Genomic DNA, 23,605 nt, shown 5'->3' with positions numbered 1-23,605 from the left:
TCCCTCAAAAATAATTGTTTTATTTTTTAGGGAGACTTGCATTTTGTACTTTTTTTCCACCGATGCAATGAGCCCTTTGCAAGACTGAATGACTATAATAATCATAACATGAACCTAAATGGTCATTATTCCCAGATAAGATATAAGTGAGAACATTTAAAAAAAAAAAAATGAGTGTGAAAGTAGATTTTTGATCTTGGGAACAGTAATTTGTCAAAAAAAAAGGAAAAGAAAAGCCCAGTCAACTAACTGGCGTTTCCTGGAGCTGTCAAATCATAAAATGACAAGTGTAACAAGAAAACCAGTATTTTTCTGACATTTTACAGTAGAAAAAAAGGTTTGCAATGTTATTTGTTAATCAATTGTGTTAAAAAACAACAACACAAGAATCACACGTTTAAACACTGTAATTTCATCTGGCATAGAAAGTCAATATACATTCCTAACCCCTTCCGATATATATATTTTTTTTTATTTCAAAATGACAGTATACATAATAACAAAACCAACATAAATAAAAAAAACCAATAAAAATAAATAGATAATAAAAAAAAGACCACGCGAGAGTATGACAATAATTTCACTTAAAAACTTTAAAGATATTGCATACCTTCACTGTTTTCATTGCTTTTTTGTTTTGTGAAGAAGAAATTGTTGACAGATATAATTCCATTTCTTTCATAAATACAAAGAATTTAGTTTTTTGGGGGGGTAAATTTACACTTGTGTATGTGGAACTTCATGAGAATTAAGATTAAATTAATAAGAAAAAATGCATTACTGTCTTAGTCACTGTAATCATAGAATATAATAGAATAGAAAGCTTTATTGTCATTGTATTAAATACAACGAGATTCACAGTTGCCACTTCTGGTCAGTGCTTTAAAACAAATACTTGACAAGACTAAACGAGGCAGGTAAAACATATAACAGGTAAAACACACACACAGTTATAAAGCAAATAAAACAGGTAAAGTAGATGTAATAAATAAATATAAACAGAAGTGTTACACTAGAAGTATAAAATATAAAAATAGATGTAATGTAAACAGAGGTACATTTGTAAAACAGGTAGGGTAGATGTAATAAATAAACAAACAGAAGTGTTACACTAGAAGTATAAAATATAAAAATAGATGTTATGTAAACAGAGGTAATTGCATTTGTAAAACAGGTAGGGTAGATGTAATAAATAAATATAAACAGAAGTGTTACACTAGAAGTATAAAATATAAAAATAGATGTAATGTAAACAGAGGTAATTGCATTTGTAAAACAGGTAGGGTAGATGTAACAAATAAAATGTAAACAAAGGTAGTTGCACTTGAGATGTATATTGCATCAAAGATATTGCACAGACAAATGTATTTTACATTCAGTGTATTAATATTGCACATATTATTTGTAGCAACAACCAAATATAGCAACCAAATATAATATTTCTATTGTACAGTGCATAATCTGAGAAAAAGTATAAAATTATTGACATCTTTCCACAATTCGCATGTATATTATTTATTATTATTATTATATTATTATATTACATATATATTTACAGGACCAGAATATTTTCCGATACTGACATAAGGCTTCTCTCCGCCCCTTAAACGTAGCAGCTCAGGCACTACACAGCTCACCACACAGCGTGATTGCGACATTTCCGACGGTCGCTGAAGGCAGCATCAGCTCCATCCAGGAGAGCATCAGTGTAGAACAGCCAGTTGTTCAGGGCCGACAAACACCACAATCAGAAGGTAAACTCTCCTCTTCCTGCTACTCTGGAGCCTCGACATTTCATACACAACAACAGGTATGCCAACAGGGGGTTGTGATAATGTAGTGCGTTAAAATGAAGACTGAAAACAGTCGCATCTTCTCCATGAAGAAGCTCCATCATCATCATCATCATCAGCATCCTCTGTTGGTGTTTAGCTCGATGCTAGCCAGCAGCTAGCTCTGGTTAGCATTCATATAAACACACCTGCTGTTAATTAGCTAGTCAATTAGCTCTCCATATTTTTAGCATTGTGGCTAACATTAGTGTGGAGCTTTTAAGATGTAATAATAAGACGAGGTTGATGATTAAATACGTAATAATACTGTTACTACTGCTAAATCACAGTTGACTTTATATGCACGACCAAACAGGATGTTTTTTGGTGTATTTATCCTACTAAGATGTAAATGTTAGCTAGCTATATTAACCCCTTTTCCCTATTCCTGTCTGCTGTTTGGTTAGGGCTGGAGGGGTATCTTGATTATTGTTATTTACTCAACAAACAATTGTTGACTTTTGGAAGTTGTCCTACCATATGCATCATGCTATCTATCTATCTATCTATCTATCTATCTACCTATCTATCTATCTATCTATCTATCTACCTATCTATCTATCTATCTATCTACCTGTCTGTCCTACCATATCAGCATCATGCTGTATGTACAGTGCATAGCTTTACTAACATTAGTTTTTACATTATTTTTTACATAGGAAGTTGTCCTACCATATGCATCATGCTATCCATCTATCCATCTATCTATCTATCTATCTATCTATCTATCTATCTGTCCTACCATATCAGCATCATGCTGTTTGTACAGTGCATAGCTTTACTAACATTCATTTTTACATTCATTTTTACATAGGAAGTTGTCCTACCATATGCATCATGCTGTATGTACAGTGCATGGCTTTACTGACATTAATTTTTGAATTAACTTTTACATATGAAGTTGTCCTGCCATATGCATCATGCTGTATGTACAGTGCATAGCTTTACTACATTCATTTTTACATACATTTTTACATAGGAAGTTTACCTACCATATGCATCATGCTATCCATCTATCCATCTATCTATCTATCTATCTATATCTATCTATCTATCTATCTATCTGTCCTACCATATCAGCATCATGCTGTATGTACAGTGCATAGCTTTACTACATTAATTTTTACATACATTTTTACATAGGAAGTTTACCTACCATATGCATCATGCTGTATATACAGTGCATAGCTTTACTATCATTAATTTTTACATTCATTTTTACATAGGAAGTTTACCTACCATATGCATCATGCTGTATGTACAGTGCATAGCTTTACTAACATTCATTTTTACATGAATTTTTACATAGGAAGTTGTCCTACCATATGCATCATGCTGTATATACAGTGCATAGCTTTACTAACATTCATTTTCACATTCATTTTTACATAGGAAGTTGTCCTACCATATGCATCATGCTGTATGTACAGTGCATAGCTTTACTAACATTCATTTTTACATGAATTTTTACATAGGAAGTTGTCCTACCATATGCATCATGCTGTATGTACAGTGCATAGCTTTACTAACATTCATTTTTACATGAATTTTTACATAGGAAGTTGTCCTACCATATGCATCATGCTGTATATACAGTGCATAGCTTTACTAACATTCATTTTCACATTCATTTTTACATAGGAAGTTGTCCTACCATATGCATCATGCTGTTTGTACAGTGCATAGCTTTACTAACATTCATTTTCACATTCATTTTTACATAGGAAGTTGTCCTACCATATGCATCATGCTGTTTGTACAGTGCATAGCTTTACTAACATTATTTTTTACATAGTACTACAGCCAATCAGAGGTTTTTCTGCTTGTAAAACATTGAGCACAACTCTTCCCAACCTTGCCTCATTATAAAACACTGACAATAAATAAGACAATGGATGTAAAGGTCTGTCTAATTGAAATGTGCATGTGTAAAGTGCTCAAGACAAGAATCCACTCAATACCGTTTAAAAAAAAGGAAGTATATACTGCTCCTATTGTTATACTTCCTTCTATTGGAAGGAAGTATAAAAAAAAAATCAGCTGATGGATCTTGTTTTTTGCTACTGTACACTGCAAATGTCCCCAATGCGGGACTAATAAAGGAATATCTTATCATATTTTATCTTAATAAGTATGTAAGCTTATACTCTGCTGACATACCAATGTACATCTTTGCATTCCTCCACTGAAGGAGAATAACTTTGTTTATATAGCTCTCAAAAGTTATGAAAGTTTGATGACAATAATTTTGCTAAAGATTCATATCTAGGGAACTCCACAGCAACGGGCTGAACAGTGAAGGCTAAAGTCACCTCAGGCTACCTGTCCTGGGGACAACCATTACTGTAACAACGAGCCCTTAATGTTGTTACTAAACATTTTAAATCAAATTTCAAGCTGTGTGAGACCAGTGAAGACAGTCAATTCTAGTAGTAAGATCAAAGATCTTAGTATTTATTAAAAGTAGTATCTTGTATGAGCTGAAGGCTGGATGTGACTGAGCCCTGAGCACAGGAATTTAAAGGTGTGACAAGTTTAAACTTTGTCTTTTCAAGGTCTGCAAATTATTGTTTAATTATTATTTAATAATTAACCTAATTTTAGCTGAGTTCTTCATTTGGGGAAAACCGGATTGTGCAACCGCCGTCACTTAAGGCTAGAATAAAAAAATCATACCCAAATAATGGCAAGTTTACTTAAAGCAACAGTGTGTAGCATTTAGAGGGATCTATTGGCAGAAATGGAATATAATATATGTTTTCTTTAGTGTATAAGCACCTGAAAATACGAATCGTTGTTTTGTTACCTTAGAATGAGACGTTATGTCTACATACGGAGCGGGTCCTCTTCGCGGAGTCCGCCATCTTTCTACAGTAGCCCAGAACGGACAAACCAAACACTGGCTCTAGAGAGGGCCATTCACGTTTTCACGCCGGCCACCGTAGTTTTGGTTGCAATCTGCAACCTCGCCACTATAGATGCCACCAGATCCTACACACTGCACCTTTAATATTGGTAGACAAGTTTACATGATTTCATCCAAAAAGTGCGGATAGAATATTGGGAAACCCCCCCCCCCAAAAAGTATCTCAGGTTTTGAGCCAGCAATGGGGATGAAATTTCGACATCCAACTCTCAATGACAAGGACCCATGCTATGGATTGCTTAATTGACTCAAACAATATCTGATTTTACATTCAAATCTGCTTTATGTGATAGTGATATCAGCTTCAACATGTCCACAGTGGCCAGCATGGCTAATAGTGGTTCACAGTTAGTCGGGTTGAGCAGGATTTGTGTGTTTTTGGAGAATTCAAACACGAAAAATAACATTTAAGATTCAGCACTTCAGAGTTCAAAATTTGAGAATATTTTGTTTCTCATGTCTGTGTGTTTTAAACTGTGCGATTGCTTCTACAATGTGAGTATGATAATAGTAACCTGATGACACAGTACTGCAACATACAGCTATTTTCCATCTCCATCTTTTTTCTAAACGCCTCAGAGATGTTTACCTTTCACCTAGTTTATACTTACTGGCCCTGCCTCCATCTGTCCTCTTCCTGCTCTGGACCTGCTGTCTAATGTTGATCAACTTGCTTTCTGTTTGGCAGTTTTCCACGAATCAAAATGCAATGTTTTATAGTCCTTTATATCACGCAAGTAAAATACAGGGTTGTGTCAGTTCTTCAGAAACTTCCCCTTTAAAAACCGTTAATTAAACTGTAACATCTTTGAACAGACTTTTCTATTCATAGCCCATTCCCTGATTAATTACTCTATTAAATTATGCTATATCTGCAACCTAATCAAAAATACCATTGTTAAGCTGTATCATTGTCTGGCAGTCTTTTTTTATAACACAGCTGTAAATACCATGAGCTCTAAGGGAATTGGGAATCAAAGTTGCAGACATGCTAAGGATTATACACTGTCGATGCAGATCAATCTAGCAAAACATGTATTCCAGACAGTCAAAGGGATGTTGGTAATAATAACATTTAGTGGGAGCAGCATTTTATAAAGTGGCACTTAACAAAGCAGGTGACAGAAAGGGGCTGAAATGTACTGAACTGTGCTAGAGAGCAGAACCTCAATGGGACCCGGCTGGGGACGATGAGGGAATTTGTATGTATGTGCGTTTGCCATTTTTAGACACACACATCGAGAGCAGACGTGGCCTCCACGGGGGTGCAGTCCGGTGTCAGAGTGACTCAACCTCGGGGCGTTATCCATAGCCTATTTGTGGAGGCAAATCAATTCCCTTTTGTGAAGAGAGGCAGTTATTGCCTTAAACAAATATACCCAATCACATCAGCGCGGCAGCCAGTCAGCGCTTTGCTTTCCCATCAAGTTTCAAGCTGACTTTGCACTCGAAAGGACTCATAAATAATATGTTTCTTTTTTGAGCTTTCTCTTAAAAATGCTCATGTACAAAAGGGATGTGCATAAGTGCAAAATATTTTGCAATTCATCATCAGTTTGATGAATCATCTGTAAGTCCCCTTCACAGCACTCGCTGCCACCTTCAGGGCTCAGTTTCCCGTCAGCTGTTACAGTGCACATATGATCAGGCAGCATTACGTTGCTGTTAGCCGTTGGCCGTTTACATAGTTTATTTTTCTTGTTGACAGTGTCGTAATCTGCCCCCTGGGTACCTAAATGTCACAGTTGAGGTCTCGTCAGAAGTATTGTGTATTATTTCTAACTAGAGTAGGCATGAATTTCTCTTCAGCATAACAGTGAAAGAGTTATTTTAGTGTCAACGTAACACCTTTAGTTGAGCAGTCAACCTAAGAATTGAGCTGCAACGATTAATCGATTCATTGTCAACTATTAAATTAATCGCCAACTATTTTGATAATTGATTAATCGGTTTGAGTATTTTTTAAGAAAAAAATCCTCTGATTCCAGCTTCTTAAATGTGAATATTTTCTGGTTTCTTTACTCCTCTTTGACAGTAAACTGAATATATTTGAGTTGTGGACGAAACAAGACATTTTGAGGACGCTATCTTGGGCTTTGGGAAACACTGATCGTCATTTTTCACCATTTTCTGACATTTTACATAACAAACAATTAATCCATTAATCAAGAAAATAATCAACAGATTAATCGACAATGAAAATAATCGTTAGCTGCAGCCCTACTAAGAATTATCTTTATTGTCTGACAGAAGATTTAATTTTGTTTTTGATACAAAAGCTTATGCTTGTCATTATTTCTGAATTTAAGGGGAATGTGTAGCAACCTTGGGCTGTGTGTGTATGATCGTTTGAGTGTATGCTAATATGTTTATATACAGGAATTTAAACAAGTTTGTTTGTACATCTTGACGGGGCTCCTTAAAACGTGTTTATGGATGATTTCCATTTTCATCTGAGATCAGTTGTTTTCACCATGTTTGTTAGTATTGTTGTGCTTGTCTTAGGTGTTTGAGGTTTGACAGTTTGTGTTTAATACAAACATTCCTTGTTGGCTGTCTATTTAAATTTTCAGTTAAAGAAAACATTTCTTTTTCCTCACTCTTCCCTCTCGCTGTGCACAGTCATCATGGCGGAAGCCCACCAGGCGGTGGCCTTCCAGTTCACGGTCACCCCAAATGGCATTGATCTGCGGCTATCCCACCAGGCCCTCACTGAGATCTACCTCTCTGGCGTGCGCTCCTGGAAGAAGCGCATCATCGGGCTGAAGGTATCTCCACTCTGGCTGCCTGTCACACTTGCTGTCCGTTTTGTTTATTCATACTTGTCTCAAAGCCGTCTATAATCACATATGTGCCTCTTCTTCCTTGTTATTACTGCTTCTCCTCCTCTCTTCATGTCACCACTTGCATCTGGGTCAAAGCTAAATGTTGAGGAATCTTAAGTATTCTGTTGACCTGTCCATATGATGCTTTTAGTGTTTTCCATTCATTTTTTGCACATACTTGTACTTGAATACAACAGTGCTGTCTTTAATTGTTTTGATTATAGTCTTCTTACTATGGTATTTTAATTGTATATCAATTTGAGATGTAGTGTTTTAGTTTTGGTTGTATAACCCTGTATACAGGGGGCTGCTAATAAAAGAGAGCGTGCTCTCAGTGTGTTTTTTCCTGCCGTAATGTGTGGACCTCATCATCGATCAATAATGAATGCCACAGATAATGACACACTCTTTGCATGCGGGTGTCCTCATGTCTTTGTTTGATCGTCACTTTCATCATTCAGAATTAAAGGGATAGTTCAGGTGTCTTGAAGTTGGGTTGTATGAGGTATTTATCCATAGTCAATGTATTACCTACAGTAGATGACGGGTGGCAAGCCCGCAGTTTGGAGAAGCAGACAGGAGTTACCGCACGTGAGCGAAGCAATGTACTGCTGTGGACGGGGCCGGCAGCCGACAGCAAAACGTATTTTAGCCACCTGAAAGAAAGACCCTCCTAAAAGAATCAGTTTAAGTGTGCGCTATATTTAGAATATTTTCACCGCTTTACCTTGCCATCAGACAGCCCTTTCTGACGGGAAACAGAAGCCGTTATATCCATCTGTGCTCTCGCCAAAGCCACCAAACTCCATTGAAAAAACCTGTAATTTTATCTCTCAGTACACAGGGGTTGCTGGTCTACCACTGCCTCCATTGGTTAGTTTGTTTGTGTTATTGTGTGACTTTGGTGAAGCTGAACTAACCAAAGTCACATAATAACACAAACGAACTAACCAATCGAGGCAGCGGTAGACCAGCAACTCTTGTGTTCTGCGAGGTATAAATGACTGTTTTTTCAATGGAATCTGGTTGCTTTAGCGAGAGCATAGATAATGGCTTCAGTTCCCCATCGGAAACATAGACTATAGATAAACTTGAACTGATATAGATTTATTTAGTTGGGCCTTTCTTTTAGCTGTCTAAAATAAGTTTTTCTGCCGGTCCAGTCCACAGCAGTACATTTCTTTGGTTCCGTGCGGTAACTCCTGTCTGCTTCTTCAAACCCGCGGCTTGCCGACATACAACCCTACTTCAAAACACCTGAACTATCCCCTTTAATGTAGTGTTTAATGTGAAAGCATTTCATACCAAGTCCGACATGCACCTGCTGCAAAATCCTTAAATTATTAACAGTTAAATTCCTGGTGTTTTGTTGTGTAAATCAGGTTGATCAAGATATGTATTACTGACTCTGATGTGTTCATAACTGAATTATCAGTGTGCATGTCAGTTTACTGATTGTAAACAGGAAGAATGGGATTTCAAATCAGTCTGTCTCCTCTCACGTTAACAGAACAGCGTGATAACGGGAGTATATCCTGCCAGTCCTTCCTCCTGGCTCTTTGTGGTCATAGCAATCCTGGCTACTATGTACACGCGCTCCGACCCCTCCATGGGACTCATAGCCAAGATACAGGAGCACCTGCCAGTCAGGTAACGCATCCAGTAATGAAATGGTTAAAGTTGATGATGAATCTTGGTTGTACTTTGTGTCACAGAGAGATGGATATACAGTATTTTTAGATGTGTGGTGTGGTTTAAATGGGCTTTACCGCTTCCCATTCTTCCTTTTTCATAGTCTTCTGTAACATCTTTTTGTTTCTTTATCTTTACTGCCTCTTGTCAGTCTCCCTATTGTTCCTTTCTCTTTTCTACCGTTCTCTTCATACAATAATATAATTCACATTTACTTCAAAGTGAAGGGATACTGCCCACAGCACTGATTTGTAAAATGGGACATATTAATTTGAGTTTCCCGAGCTTGATATTACCATTTTGAAACAGCTAACTCTTGTAATTTAAATATAAATATTTGTTATTTTTCTTCCCATCCACCTCTGGCCTCGGTCATTTTCCTTCCAGCTCTATTTTCGACAGTGAGCTGTTTCACTCACTGTTCTCTTTTCTTCCTCTGCCTATCTGTCCACCTTCTCCCGCCGCAATTTGCAGCCAGTCGATGAGCTCCCAGTGCCGGACGCTGGTGTCAGCGGTGCTCTTCAGCACCATGCTGTGGCTGTTGCTCATCTTCACCATGCGCATGTGCCTCAAGCAGCTTCTCTCCTACCACCGCTGGATGTTCGAGAAGCACGGCAAGATGTCCAACACCACCAAAGTCTGGGTGGTCAGTGTTGTTTAACATCTCCTTTTTCCACTGAACAGTTCTCATACACCTTTTGTAGCTATACCTACGAAAAGTAATGCACTGTTATTCGTATATATTCCACAAAATTAATGCATATGTAATCCACGTAATTGTAAACAAGGAAGTATAAAGAGCGACAAACGACACGTAGGGAGGAGGTCGGGAGGATGGGTGGGTCAAAAAACACTGGAGAACGGTGTGAAACGTTGATTTAGACAACGGTTCTTTTAACTCAAACCACGATCTTTCCCTAAACCTAAGTAAGAAGGTTTGTTACCTAAACCTAACCAAGTTGTTTCCTGTGAAGACATTTGTAGGAAAATGCACAAACGAGGAACAACTTTCTCTTAAACTATCATACGAACCGTTGTATGAGGATACGTTTCACTGAATAGCAACTTCTATATGCTGTTGTTAAAAATTCAATTAGTACAGGATAATGTTTTGGTTTTTAGTAGCAACATTTATGCCTTAATTTGATAACAGATTTCTTTATCTGATTGTTGTGATATTCTACAAAATTACTTGAAGAAAACAAACAGAAATAATTAGCCCTAGGTATGTTCTCACTTTAATACTTTGTTTGTTTTTGAATGCTTGTGTTTCTGTGCCAGGCGCTGGTGCGGATCTTCTCTGGCAGAAAGCCTCTGCTCTACAGTTACCAGGGTTCGCTGCCAAACCTGCCGGTGCCTCTCATCAAGGACACTGTCAGGAGGGTGAGACGTCACGTGAAGCAGAGGAAATGACAACATGCTGATTACTGACCACGAAACAGATGGATCGCTTTCTCACCTCCATAATTTTCTGCCTCTGTTGCACCAAAATTTCTTTTTTTAATCTGGCTGCAAGCTAATTGAGAAATGTATAAAAATGCTTCGTATCCATACTTCTAAATTGAAATATATTTGACAGATGAGAGGAGATAGAATGGAAAAGACATTTGGTGTCATATCAGCAGAATTAGATGTGGTTGTAATAATAAAAGACTTCTTCCACATCACCAACTGTGGGTTTTAAATTATTGTTAATTCATTGATTTACGAACCTTTTTTCTGTTTCTGTATTTAGTAAACTCATTTTATTTCTGCTGAATGACGCTTATTCTTCTTCTTTGCACATCTCTTTTGTTTAGCACCTGGAATCAGTGCGTCCGCTGATGGATGACACAGAGTATGAACGCATGACCAAGCTGGCGGCAGAGTTTGAGAGCAGCCTCGCTAACCGCCTGCAGTGGTATCTCAAACTCAAAGCTCTCTGGGCCACCAACTACGTAAGTGGTGGACCACAACGCTCTGGTGAAGTGTGGCTACTTTAAACGTCACTTAAATGTCCAAAGCAAAAGAAATTTAAAATCCCATTAACAATGTATATCTTTGTGAGGTTCTGTGGTTTAAATTATTTATCCTGTCTGAATATGTGAGTGATGTAAGTGCATTATTACCTCTCTCTCACAAGGATTTTATTGTGTGTTTTAATTCTTCAGGTCAGTGACTGGTGGGAGGAATACGTCTATCTACGGGGACGTAGCCCAATAATGGTCAACAGTAACTTTTATGGCATGGTATGAAAATATTTTTGGTCTAAGAAATTTCCAGTCTAACCCGGTGTAGTACTCACTTTGGATCGTTGCATTGAGTTACATTGTGATGCGTTCAGGCTCTATCCAGAAAATATAACGTATTTATAATATATAATATAACATATGTTCAAATGTAATCTTGCAAAAATGTAGCCTTTGGCGAGAAACTTGAGGCGGATCATCAGGAATTAATAATAAATTTGCAAAAAACAGTATGCAAATGGTAATAAAGGAGTGTATGTTGAAGTACATTGGATTTATTGTTTTGTATGGTATATTTGTATTTTATATATTTATAGAATCGTGGAGTTTCACTGGCATTAATATCGACTGCTAAATTTCTGGTATCGTGACATCCTTAAACTGTACCAGGCCTAACAGGTTAATTTATTCAGTTGTATGGCCTTGGAGATGTTTGAGAATTGATTCTGTGAATCATTTGTAGCCGTTTGTTTGTCATGAGGAGAAAAAACATAATGGATATATAATTGTTACTGCGTGTGTTTGACTAAGACTCTTGTTTTAACCTTTTTAGTAATCCTGGAAAAGTTTATGATCATTGTCACATTAGTATTCATACACAACTTCCACACATACAGTAATATGAATGTGTTTACGGATCATTTTTGGTTTGCATGACCCATGTTCATCCTTCCCCTCACTGTCCTGTCTCTGTGCTTCCTTCTCCCCAGGACTTCATGTATGTGACGCCCACACCCATCCAGGCGGCCAGGGCGGGAAACAGCCTTCACGCATTCTTCCTATACCGCCGCAAACTCAACAAAGAAGAAATCAAACCTGTGAGTTTAGCCAAAGGTCAACCCCCGCTGCACCCATATACACGGAGGCGTTCATTATTCATGTCTCTTTGCTATGGCAACAGGAGACTTGTTATATAGGGATATTTCTTTGTGGAACCTGAACATATTAGGTAAATAATTGCAATAGAAATGTATGAGACCATCAGTACGTGTTTTGATTGTGTCTTGACTGTGTGAGGAACATCCATTCATCGCTGTTTGTGTGTCTTGACTGTTTATGGTAGATACCATGTGCATCTCCATTCATGTTTATGAGAAGACACTTCCCTCATGTTCTCATACTCATGCTCATGCTCTCACCCCTTCCTTTTGTTCTCCTTTCAACCCCTCTTTCACTCGCTTGATTTCTCTATATTCACTCCCCCCCCCCCCCGTTTCCTCTCACTCATCTCCCTTTTCGCTTGATTCTATGCTCTCCTCCGTTCTTGCCTTCGTCCTCTCCTCTCTGTTTCCCAGACCCTTATACCAGGCATTGCCATTCCTCTGTGTTCCGCTCAGCATGAGAGGCTATTCAACACCACACGCATTCCTGGAGAGGAGATCGGTAAAGAAACTGACATGCACACGCACATAGACACGCGCTGTGGCAACGTGACGTTTCACACAGTGCTGCTGATATATGATACATGATAATGTCTGAAGTGAGCAATGCTAACACACCACTGCTCCAGAGATGATGAGGCATACTGAAGGTGTCTGAGCCCTCTGGAGTTTAAGCGTGGGAGAGAAAATTGTGTGAAAGAGAGTGAGTGTGTGTGTGTGTGTGTACGCATGAGTGTGCATGGTCTCTGGATTCACTGAGTCATAATATGTTGGCCATCCTGTCATCTCTCATCTGTCTCCTCTTGCCTTCTGGTCTCATCGCAGGTCTGTCTGGGTTTCTGGAAATGGTCTCTCTCTCTAACTAATGTCTATTTTCTTTGTTTTTCTCATCTTTTCCTTCCTCTCTTCGCTGGTTCTCTTTCAATTTCTTCCCAACGCTCTGGTATCTGTTTTCTATCATCCTTTTTGTTTCCTCCTCTTTCTCTCCCTTACCTTCTTTTTGCTCTGGCCTATCCTTCTTTATCCTGCTCAGTGGTTGTTGAGGTCTGCGGTTCCTTGCTGTTCCTATCAATTTGAGCGGATGTTTGACACTTGTCGAATCCCCGGAACACTAACAGGTAGTATTTATAATTTTACACACCTGACCCAATCCTAGTTTTAGATCTCTCCCCTTAATCACTCAGTTCTGTGTTGTTTTTAAAGGTGCAATGTGTAAGACGTAGCCACATGCATCAAAGAAATAGGGGGCAGCATTTCACCTTTGCTACTGGGTCCATACAATATAAATTCACAGTGATAAAAAAAGCCAACAGAAGAAGCAAGAATACGCAAAATTCGACCAAACTGCTGAGACTCTGAGAGACAGTCAAAGTAACACTGATATCTTATAATCTTCACAAATGGGGTTGGTATATATTGTGTTTATTGTGCCACTAACCGGGGGCTGTTCGGTCCGTGTACACTTTGATAGCTTTTTTATTGGATTAAATCCAAAGTGGCAGAAACGAGAAAACGACTAATATTTTCGTTTCGTCCTCCCCGCCACTAGAAGACTACTTCGCTTGGGAGGAGAGGTGGGGACAGCACCATGAGACAGACCTTTAGTTAGCGCAGCTGTAGTAACACAAATTCAGCCAGTGTAAACCCCAGCGCCAGGGGTCTGATCCTGGGGTAATTTGAATGTTTTAAACTCAAATTCGGTCCAGATCTTACACATTGCACCTTGTAAGGTGATTGGTAAAGTCAGATCACACGACATCCTTCCCATGTCACTACACATAACATGCATCCTGCACATGTATACTGTTTATTTAGAATATTTATCTACCTATTTATTGTGTAATTTTATCCAGTTAATGCCACAAGGACAGATGCAGTTGTGTGCTGCAATAAAAAGCTCAATTAAATGAATGCATCACTGAAGATGAATGACATGAATGTGAGACAAACCCGTGGCAGTACTGTAGGACAGACAAAATCAAAAGTTTTGAATAAATCTAAGCACAGTAAATCCCTAAATTAAGTGCATCATCTCTGATGTATCTGTGTTTCTATGACATGATTTTGACTCAATTAACAAAATATATATTTTTCTTTTATGTGCGAAGACACTGTGAAACATTGGCAGGACAGTGAGCACGTAGCGGTATACAACAGGGGTCGCTACTTTCGTCTCAAGATGTACCAGGCGGGCAGACTCCTGTCGCCCGGGGAGATTGAATTCCAAATTCAGAGGATCCTTGATGACCCTGCACCTTCCTCTAAAGGGGAGGCCAAACTGGGGGCCCTGACCGCTGGAGACAGGTCAGTTTGACACGCCGCCAGTGCTTAAATCACATGGGCAACTCAGCACACTGCATCCTTAATGTAATGTCATCATTTTCCCCCCTGAAATGTTTCCCAGAATTCCATGGGCTGAAGCCAGGACGAAGTATTTCAACAGTGGGGTCAATAAGCTCTCTCTGGACTACATTGAGAAAGCCGCCTTCTTTGTGTCCCTGGATGACGAGGAACAGGGCGTGAAGGCAGATGACCCGGCTAGTTTAGATTCATACGCCAAAAACTTGTTGCATGGGAAATGTTATGACAGGTAATTTTACACCTAACTGATCACTGTCATGTGAGCATGTAACAGTTTTTATTGGCGTTCAACCCTTATCTTGGTTTGTCATGCAGATGGTTTGACAAGTCCTTCACAGTTGTTTACTACAAGAATGGAAAAATGGGCTTAAATGGAGAGCACTCGTGGGCTGATGCACCGGTGATATCACACGCGTGGCAGGTAAGGAACACGGACGAAAAGTACACCGTTGTCGTCTGGTTCTGACAGGCCGTCGCTTATACTTGCTGTGTTTTTCCAGCACAACATGTCCACTGACTGTTTCCAGCTCGGCTACAATGCAGAGGGCCACTGCAAAGGAGAAGTGGATTCGTCACTACCACGACCACAGAAGCTGAACTGGGAAATCCCTCCAGAGGTAAGGTTTCCATTCACACATTCCCCTGAATTCCTTTGCTCCTTCAGCTAAAGCACACAGGTTCTTGCTCTCCTCAACAATCCATATTGGCTTATCATACACTAGTGCAGTGCCCGTTCAAAACACGCCTGTTCTGAGTGGGCCGTAAACTCGGCCTCCTGTGTTGTTGCTTGCAGCTTTCTCAGGAACCGCTCAACCAAACAACTTCACACTAAGCTACTGTAGCTGCATATTTGGCGTACAAACATGAGAGTGGTATCAATCAGTAACACTCAGCAAGACACGAATAAGCGTGTCAAACAGTTTATTTAAGATGTTTTTGTTTTGTTAATTTCGTACTTGAATTATTTCAACCACGGAATGTTCATTTTGAAAACAACCACACGGATTGAGAAGACGAGAGTCTAGCCAGTTGATACATATATTTTATGTTCACGTTCATTTGACATGTAAAAAGCGGACTCTTTATGTGTAAGAATATGGTAGCATGGTTCATTTCTTTGAAACCCCAGTGCAGTGGTGGCATGAGTCTCAGTCCTGTTGATGTTAACTGTTGGGATGTGTCTGTCTCAGTGTGAGGAGCAGATCTCTCAGTCTTTGGCGGTGGCCCAGGCCCTGGCTGACGATGTGGACTTCCACGTTTTTGCCTTTGAAGAATTTGGCAAAGGAAGGGTCAAGAGGTGTCGAGTCAGTCCAGACGCCTTCATTCAGATGGCTCTTCAGTTGGCCAACTACAGGGTAAACCTCCCTCCAAAGTAGACATTACATTTGGTCATTGGCATTTGGCACTATTATCTGTTGCTATGTGAGTTTTGTTTTTGCGCCCCAGGACCAGGGGAGATTCTGTTTCACATACGAAGCCTCCATGACCCGTCTGTTCAAGGAGGGCAGGACTGAGACGGTTCGCTCCTGCACCAATGAGAGCAGTGCCTTCGTCCAAGCGCTGGAGGGTGGAGAGGTGAGATCGCGGAAACTGTCTCTTGATTTCCATCATTTTTTGTGCGATGTTTGAGGAAGGTTTTGGTGTGCTATATAATAGTAGAGGATGATCTGCATTGCAAATGATTATGTCTAATTGATACATTCTTCGCATGAGTCATGTCTATTTTTAATATGTGCTATGCCAAGCAGTCATGCCGCTCATGCCATTCTCCACCAGGCAGCAGATGTGTGCAGGCGTTTGTTCCAGGAAGCGGCAGAAAAGCACCAGCATCTATACCGCATGGCTATGACCGGAGGGGGCATCGACAGACACTTCTTTTGCCTCTACCTGGTGTCCAAATACCTCAGAGTGGAGTCTCCTTTCTTGAAAGAGGTTTATTTCTTTCCTTTGTCATTTTTATATTTATATCAGACTGTCCAGTTCAGTATGTATCCCTTTAGTAGAACCAACATTGCAGCAGCGACTTCAGCAAACTGATGCGATGGCTTCTTGTGGGTATTTCAGGTGCTGTCTGAGCCCTGGCGGCTGTCCACCAGTCAGACTCCGATACACGTGGAGATGTTTGACATCATCAACTACCCAGAGTACGTCTCCTGTGGAGGGGGCTTTGGACCGGTCAGTGCTTCATTCACTAAGTCATAAAACTGTTTAAGCTATGGCTAAACTGGAAACTGGAACTGGAAGAGTTTTGTCTATGTAGTTAGATTTTCATTTTACACCATACACTACTCTATGGAAACAACTCATCGTAATGGCTGTGCACAGTTTGAGTTTTTGAGAAATAACTGTATCATTCCATGCTTTTTTGCAGTCTTGATACTGAAAAAAATATACAAGCAAATATTTAATATTTGTTTTAAAACATTTCCTGCACGCACAACGCAGGTTCTTCTCTTTTGAAAGTCGCTCTGGGTTCTGAAATTCATTGTGCAGCCCTGAGTTTAAATATTGTCTGTATCTCTTTCAGGTGTCTGATGACGGTTACGGGGTGTCCTACTCCTTGATGGGCGAGAACGTATTCAACTTCCACATCTCGTGCAAGCACTCATGTCCAGGCACTGTGAGTTCAATGAAAGTAGCAATATAATGCTGTTTAAGAAAAGTGGAAATAAATAAACTCCCCAACTTGGTGCAGAAACTGCTGTGCCAGGACTGAATTTGTATTTTTATGCTTCTATTTAGAAAGAGTAGACAAGATACGTATATTTTTTAGGCAGATACCGATATTAATTCTTGAGGGTAAAATGTTAACAACAATAACAACTAGGGCTGTGTATCTGGCAATACGATACGTATCATGATACAGGGTTTACGATTCAATATATCGTGATATATTGCGATAATGTAATAATAATGTAGAAGCAAGGGAATTTTTTTTATTACAATACACATACATATACAATTTTAAGAAAAAAATGTTGTAGTATAAAGAACACACCATTTGCATAAAATCTGAGTAAAAAAGTTTACTTTTTTATGCAATCAGAACAGTGGGATCTGCATTTGCATTTATCACAGTCCCTATAACATCCAACATCACAGCACTACTTAAAAGTTAATAGTGTTTTTGAGAATCGATACAGTATCACAAAACTTAATAATGAATCCAATCCAAATTTATTTATAAAGCACATTTAAAAACAACAAAAGTTGACCAAAGTGCTGCTTTCATCAATCCAAATAATAACAGAGATAAACTTTAAATCTGATTAATGTACTGTAACAACCTCGGGGTAAAAAAAAGCTCAAAACAAAAATATGTTGCTGTTAAGGGTGTAATAAAATATTGATACACTTGAATATCACGATATGACATTAAACCTTTTTCGATGAACTTTTGTAAAAATGCTAATTATTTTTATCTCCCAGACACATTTATGTCCGTATTCATTACTCCATGTCTCCCCTCCAGGATGCCCATAAGTTTGGTGCTCAGATCAAACAAGCCCTGCGCGACCTGCTACAGCTGGTGTGCCCCAACCGACCAGAGCTCACCAAGACAGAGAAGAGAAGGCCAGAGTTCAAGAAAGACCTGTAGGAGGAACACTCAGGGGAAAACAGACGCTGAAGGGAAGGTGTGCAAGCATAAATGTTACACTATGAAGTGAGGAGAAACGTTTTTATTCCCCCTCATGCATTGGGAGAATTTTATAGCCAGCCAGATGATATACAAGGGAACAGCTGGAGGTGATGTTTTTACTGATATGCATCTGTATTTGTGTGTGTATATTAGGTGTGTGATGGGTGTGTGAGAAGGAAAAGGGTCTGTAGATTAACAAATGAAGAAGTGTGATTCAAGTACGGTGCGGTTTATTGGTTTAGTAAACCGCACCGTACTTGAATCACACTTCTTCACACTTCTTCACACTTCTTTCTTTCACAGTCAAAAACAGGAAAAAATATTATGTAATAAGTTATTATCGTGACACGTTTTTATTATTTTTTAAAAAAGGACAGTCTGAATTGCACCACTCAAAGTTAGGGTAGAAATCTCTAACACTTCACATTATTGCAGGGAGCAATTTAATATAAATTCAAGCACAGTATGTTTCAACACCATTACGTGCGCCATACTTTTTGTGTCACTGATTTTCTGTTATTGAATTTATTTGGAAAATGTATTTGGAAGCGTGTGATGCATCTTGAGGTCTCTTGAGAGAAAACATGCAGGAGGTGATTTTGATTCCTACCATCTGAATGCTTTAACAGTGACACTACGCATTTTAAAAATCTTGGAAGTCTGGGACTACTCCGTGTTTACTCCTTATGTATAAAACTGCTTTCTACAAAAAACACATGATTGTAATGCTGCGCTGAGAGTGCCAGGCTGTTTATACATGTAGTGAAATTACATGGCTCCATTAAATTCACTGGTATTATATTCCGTGCCAAATCACCCAGGAAATAACTTTATGTTTTCAAATATATTCAAAATGTACATACAGATAATGTAGGTCGGTTTCTCTTTCAGTGGTCAGTAGGCATTTCATATACTTACCAAGTTAAAAACTGCACTGTAATTAACTCCAGTTATTTCACTGCCATCTATAAATCTGTTTTGTAATTATTTTTATCACTGTATTATTAAAGAAGCACCATAACAATGCAAGCTATATTTATGAACATCATGTGCAGGTCAGATGTGGATTAAACGTGGAGTGAAGCCATCTGATTCAAAGGATGGAGTGTGTACCAGAGACACAGATTCTTCTGTTATTCTTTATCGATTGCCTTTTTTTCGTTTTCAGTTGAGCTTGTCTCGTTGTATTACTATGGTCAGCCTTTATAATGCAGTAATGCGGGGGAACATAAAGTCATTCTTAAAGAAAAAAAGTCACAAGTGTTTCTTTTTGTTGCCTTTAAAGAGTAGGCCACCAATTACCATTGCACTTGTATAACATTGTCACACTCATGATGGACAGTTAAAAACAGATAAACATCAATGCAGCAGGACCAGCAATATCTCCTTTTTTAAATTCCTCTCAGTCTAACAGTCTTTGATGATTTTCTTCTTTTCTTTTCTATGGAAGATCTTCCCATCTGGCTGCACCCTCCACTGAAGCTTGAGCCGCTCATCAAACTTTTGTTGAATCTAGGGAAGCAAGAAAAAAAACACACCTTTATTGAAATTAGATAACTATTATGTTACTTTGATAATCGCCCGTGTACAGCAGGTAGCGAGAAGACAACTTGACTACATTTTAGAGTACACAAAAACTTACTTGCTTCAAAACGGCTTCGCTCACCGCAGAGTCACCGATGTCCAAAAATGAATTTGACGTAATTTCCAACCTCACAATTGTCTTTTCTCTCTTTTCTACGTCTAAACAAACAGAAATAATACTTTTGGTGTGTTTTGTTAAATCCATCATGTTGAGGATGGCATTACTGTACTTGATAGAATTGGACTGTAACAGATATTATATGCTCACCCTTATAGCAGCAGAAGGGAGTGGAATAACTACATTTTCTGTCATACCACGACTTGTGAGGGGGAGAATACAATGCACAGATTCCATCATGATTTGGCTGAGAGCTGTGCCAGTATCTGAAGGAGCTGTCACTCTGGTCTGACCATTTCCACTCATCTCTGAACAAACCGATCCAGACCAAGGACAGCCCTTCAATCATTTGCTCTGCTACTGCCTGATTTTCAGTCTGGCTCCTCACAGCGGCCAAGTCAGTGTAATTCACTCGACAGTACTCTTGGGCGTCCCTCCACGACTTCTCTTGAAGAACGACCTGCAACCCATCGGATCCCTCATCTGCGAATATTGCAAAATGTACTGTTGTAATTAAAAGGTTTGAAGAGAATGGGGAAAAAAACACACACTGTGTTGCTTATAGTTTTCAAGCTGCTGCATGCACTTAAAGGTGCATTAAAGGGATACTCCGGTCATTTAGTGCTGCACTTTCATAAAGTTAGGAAAGTTACAAAAGACAGATTAAAAAACAAATGGTCTAAATCAAAGCAGGAGAGGCTGAGATATCCTTGGTTTTCTTTAATACGGGTCAAAATATGCTGCAATTCCTACAACGCTAAAAAAAAACCACTTACTGGGCCGTTATACACCCGGAACATTTTTTTCGTATTCGCACGTCAATACATTTTTTCAAACTGTTGTTTTTGTCATGAGTACTTTCACACAGAACGCGATATTACGCAGTGAAAGAGCGACGCCACTTCTGAGCTTTCGCACCGCGAATAAAGGCATCAACCAACAAACGGGTTGAGTTGCGCCTATATTTATGAAACAACAACACGAAGGCTTTTCAACCTTGACGAAGGCAGCGCAGACCAGATCCACTCGTTCCGTTCTTACCTTTCACAATAAAAATAATATTCGCAGGTGAGTATTTCGCATTTTTGTGCTGACGTGCCCTCCGGTGTGTAATCATCCTTGAAGTCTCTTCTTTTGTAAAACCGAAAAATACAGGTTGAAAACTTTTCATATAAAGCATAAATCTCACCGTTGTGTCGCTTGTTCAAGGTTTCTCGTATGGCGTCGTATGGCGTCAAGACGTAACGGGCTCATCACTGCCCTCTGAGGCTGGAGGGCGAACAACACCCACTGATGGTTGGTGAGAAACGCAGTTGTAGTGAGCGTTTCTCAACACACGACCACAAGGGGGCAACAATGAGCCCATTCCACACTCAAAAACAAACTTCGACTGAAAGCGACCCAAAGGGGAGATTCATGCTTTTTATCAGAAGTGTTTTCAAACTGTATTTTTCAGCTGTACAGTAGAGAAGACTATAGAAATGCTCCCAATCCAGGTGCATGTTAATAATCCTCTCTCTCTGGTGAAAAATGACCTTAAAAACAGTCTTTATGCTAAACTAAAGATCTAAGTTTAGTCAAGAAAGTGAATAAGAAGGCCATGCAGCTGAGCATGAAGAGGATGAGTGACATCACTATCTAAAGCACTGATTGTCAAATTAAAGCCATCTTACTCGCCTGTCTGACAGACAAAGGGAAGTGTTGTTTCACATAGTGCACTGTGCCATTTCCTATCATCCCCCATGGCTCCGCAGTGGTGAGAGGAATCAGGTGAAATGGCCCCGTTAGCGTATTCAGTTAATCCGTGTCCTACAGACCACATCCAGGACGACGACCCGGCCTTTCTCAGACCAATCCAGGTGTCTTTTGTCACGCCGCTGGCTTCTGACGTGCTCACAAGGCTCCTCATGTCATCATGGCTTCTGATGGTGGCGAGGTCAGTGTACTTGTCTCTGCAGTAACTCTGAGCCTCGTACCAAGTCTTAGCCATGTTTATTGGGTAGTACACTCGATGAAGGTTTGAACACAAAGCAACGCAACCTGCAGACGGACACCCAAAAAAAATATCCAATAAAGTAGGAATTATGATTATAACATTTGAAATTTTTTTTGAACATGTGCATTTTTTAAAAATATTTTTAATATTTATTTATATTTGTTTTTTAATTTCAGCATTTTAGACAAAGACACTTACTTGAAGCTAGCAGCAAAATCCCCACATGGAGCATATTGTTTTCTGGCTTAAAAGGATAAAAGTTATAATTATAAATTGACGTACAAATCAAACAAAATTCATGTCTCAAATGTTGAAATGTGTGTCGCTTTACAGTGATTCATTTGAACACTAGTGGATACTCCTAGTGCTGGTCCAAGCTTTTTTGAGGCTATAAGTTGAATTTATTTTAGAGAACCGTGTTTAAAGAAAGATAATTTAGTTAAATAAATACTTAACAGTAAATTATTTAGAAGATTTTTCTTCTGCAGCTAAAATCGAATAAAGTACTAAATGCCTCCAGTGACTTTATTTCTATCTGTTACAGAGCAGCATCTGTAACACAATTAAAGAGTACCCCTGGAAGCCTGTGAATGTATTCTAGAGCTGCAACGATTAGTCGATTAATTGATTAGTTGATTGACAGAAAATTAATCGGCAACTATTTTGATAATTGATTATTCGCTTAAATCATTTTTTTTAAAGAAAAAATACCCCCAAATTTTGTGGTTTATGCAATTTAAAGCTGAATACCGTTAGACTGCTGCAGTACAAAACAAAACATGTGATGATGTCAATAACGGAAATGTGATGGGCATTTTTCCTGACATTTTGTAGACCGAACAATTAATCGATTAATTGAGAACAATTGTTAGTAGCAGCCCTAATGCATTCTTTGACAAATTTGATACCTGCCCATGCTCCATAATAATGAAAAAAAAGAAAAATTTATGATCGAATGAATGAAAACATCTATATAACTCAGTTTCAGGCAGGATTTTAAAATATCGACATCATCGACTTCTCTACACACTTTTTTATTGCCCCCAAAACATCAAATTTCAAGATATTTTGTCTAAAGTAAAATAAGATTTTATAAATAATTCTAAATATCCAAATTACCTTTCTTACCTGATGCACAGATGTTTCCTCGTAAGAGATAAAGTGCACTTCTGTGCAGGTTGTTACTCTCTCTTTCTGTCACTCTTCACACACCTGTTTTGGTCTTTCCATAAAGCATGTTGACATTTGTATTTATGGAAATGCTGTTTGCATTTGACTCATGCAAGGGCATATTTGAAAGTCACAGAAATATTTGTGATTGTAGTTATGTAGCCTATGTACAGCTGGCTGACATAAATGTTATGTGTATGACCTGTTCTATAGATAGATAGATAGATAGATAGATAGATAGATGGACAGATGGACAGATAGATAGATAGATAGATGGACAGATAGATAGATAGATAGATAGATAGATAGATAACAACCTTCGTCCACAGGATCTCTTTGTGTCCTGACAGAA

At 38.8% G+C, this 23,605-nt stretch overlaps 2 protein-coding genes across 4 annotated transcripts; one reads left to right on the top strand and one right to left on the bottom strand.

Moving 5' to 3' along the window:
• Positions 1-1,635: 1,635 nt before the first annotated feature.
• LOC119479639 (carnitine O-palmitoyltransferase 1, liver isoform-like) lies at positions 1,636-18,627 on the top strand. 3 transcript variants are annotated; one of them, XM_037755449.1, is made up of 19 exons: positions 1,636-1,754; positions 7,381-7,526; positions 9,094-9,233; positions 9,750-9,921; positions 10,557-10,658; positions 11,075-11,212; positions 11,426-11,503; positions 12,214-12,321; positions 13,418-13,502; positions 14,493-14,688; positions 14,789-14,974; positions 15,061-15,166; positions 15,246-15,362; positions 15,936-16,100; positions 16,192-16,320; positions 16,522-16,677; positions 16,810-16,920; positions 17,273-17,365; positions 18,218-18,627. In XM_037755449.1, the coding sequence occupies exons 2-19, from the start codon at positions 7,386-7,388 to the stop codon at positions 18,341-18,343; spliced, it is 2,349 nt and encodes a 782-aa protein (XP_037611377.1). In that variant the 5' UTR covers positions 1,636-1,754; positions 7,381-7,385; the 3' UTR covers positions 18,344-18,627. The 3 variants fall into 3 exon arrangements, with proteins under 3 accessions (XP_037611377.1, XP_037611376.1, XP_037611378.1); XM_037755448.1 differs by having other exon boundaries at positions 1,651-1,810; XM_037755450.1 differs by lacking the exon at positions 13,418-13,502 and adding an exon at positions 12,799-12,886 and having other exon boundaries at positions 1,651-1,810.
• An 883-nt stretch (positions 18,628-19,510) lies between these two features.
• On the bottom strand, positions 19,511-21,204 carry LOC119479839 (C-type lectin lectoxin-Thr1-like). Its single transcript, XM_037755807.1, has 4 exons — positions 21,183-21,204; positions 20,238-20,591; positions 20,028-20,128; positions 19,511-19,897 (listed from the first exon to the last, which is right to left on the bottom strand). The coding sequence occupies exons 1-4, from the start codon at positions 21,202-21,204 to the stop codon at positions 19,793-19,795; spliced, it is 582 nt and encodes a 193-aa protein (XP_037611735.1). The 3' UTR covers positions 19,511-19,792.
• Positions 21,205-23,605: the final 2,401 nt, after the last annotated feature.

The sequence above is a fragment of the Sebastes umbrosus genome, chromosome 20, assembly GCF_015220745.1.
Source record: "Sebastes umbrosus isolate fSebUmb1 chromosome 20, fSebUmb1.pri, whole genome shotgun sequence".
NCBI lineage: Eukaryota > Metazoa > Chordata > Actinopteri > Perciformes > Sebastidae > Sebastes > Sebastes umbrosus.
This window is presented reverse-complemented; position numbering and strand designations above follow the sequence as displayed.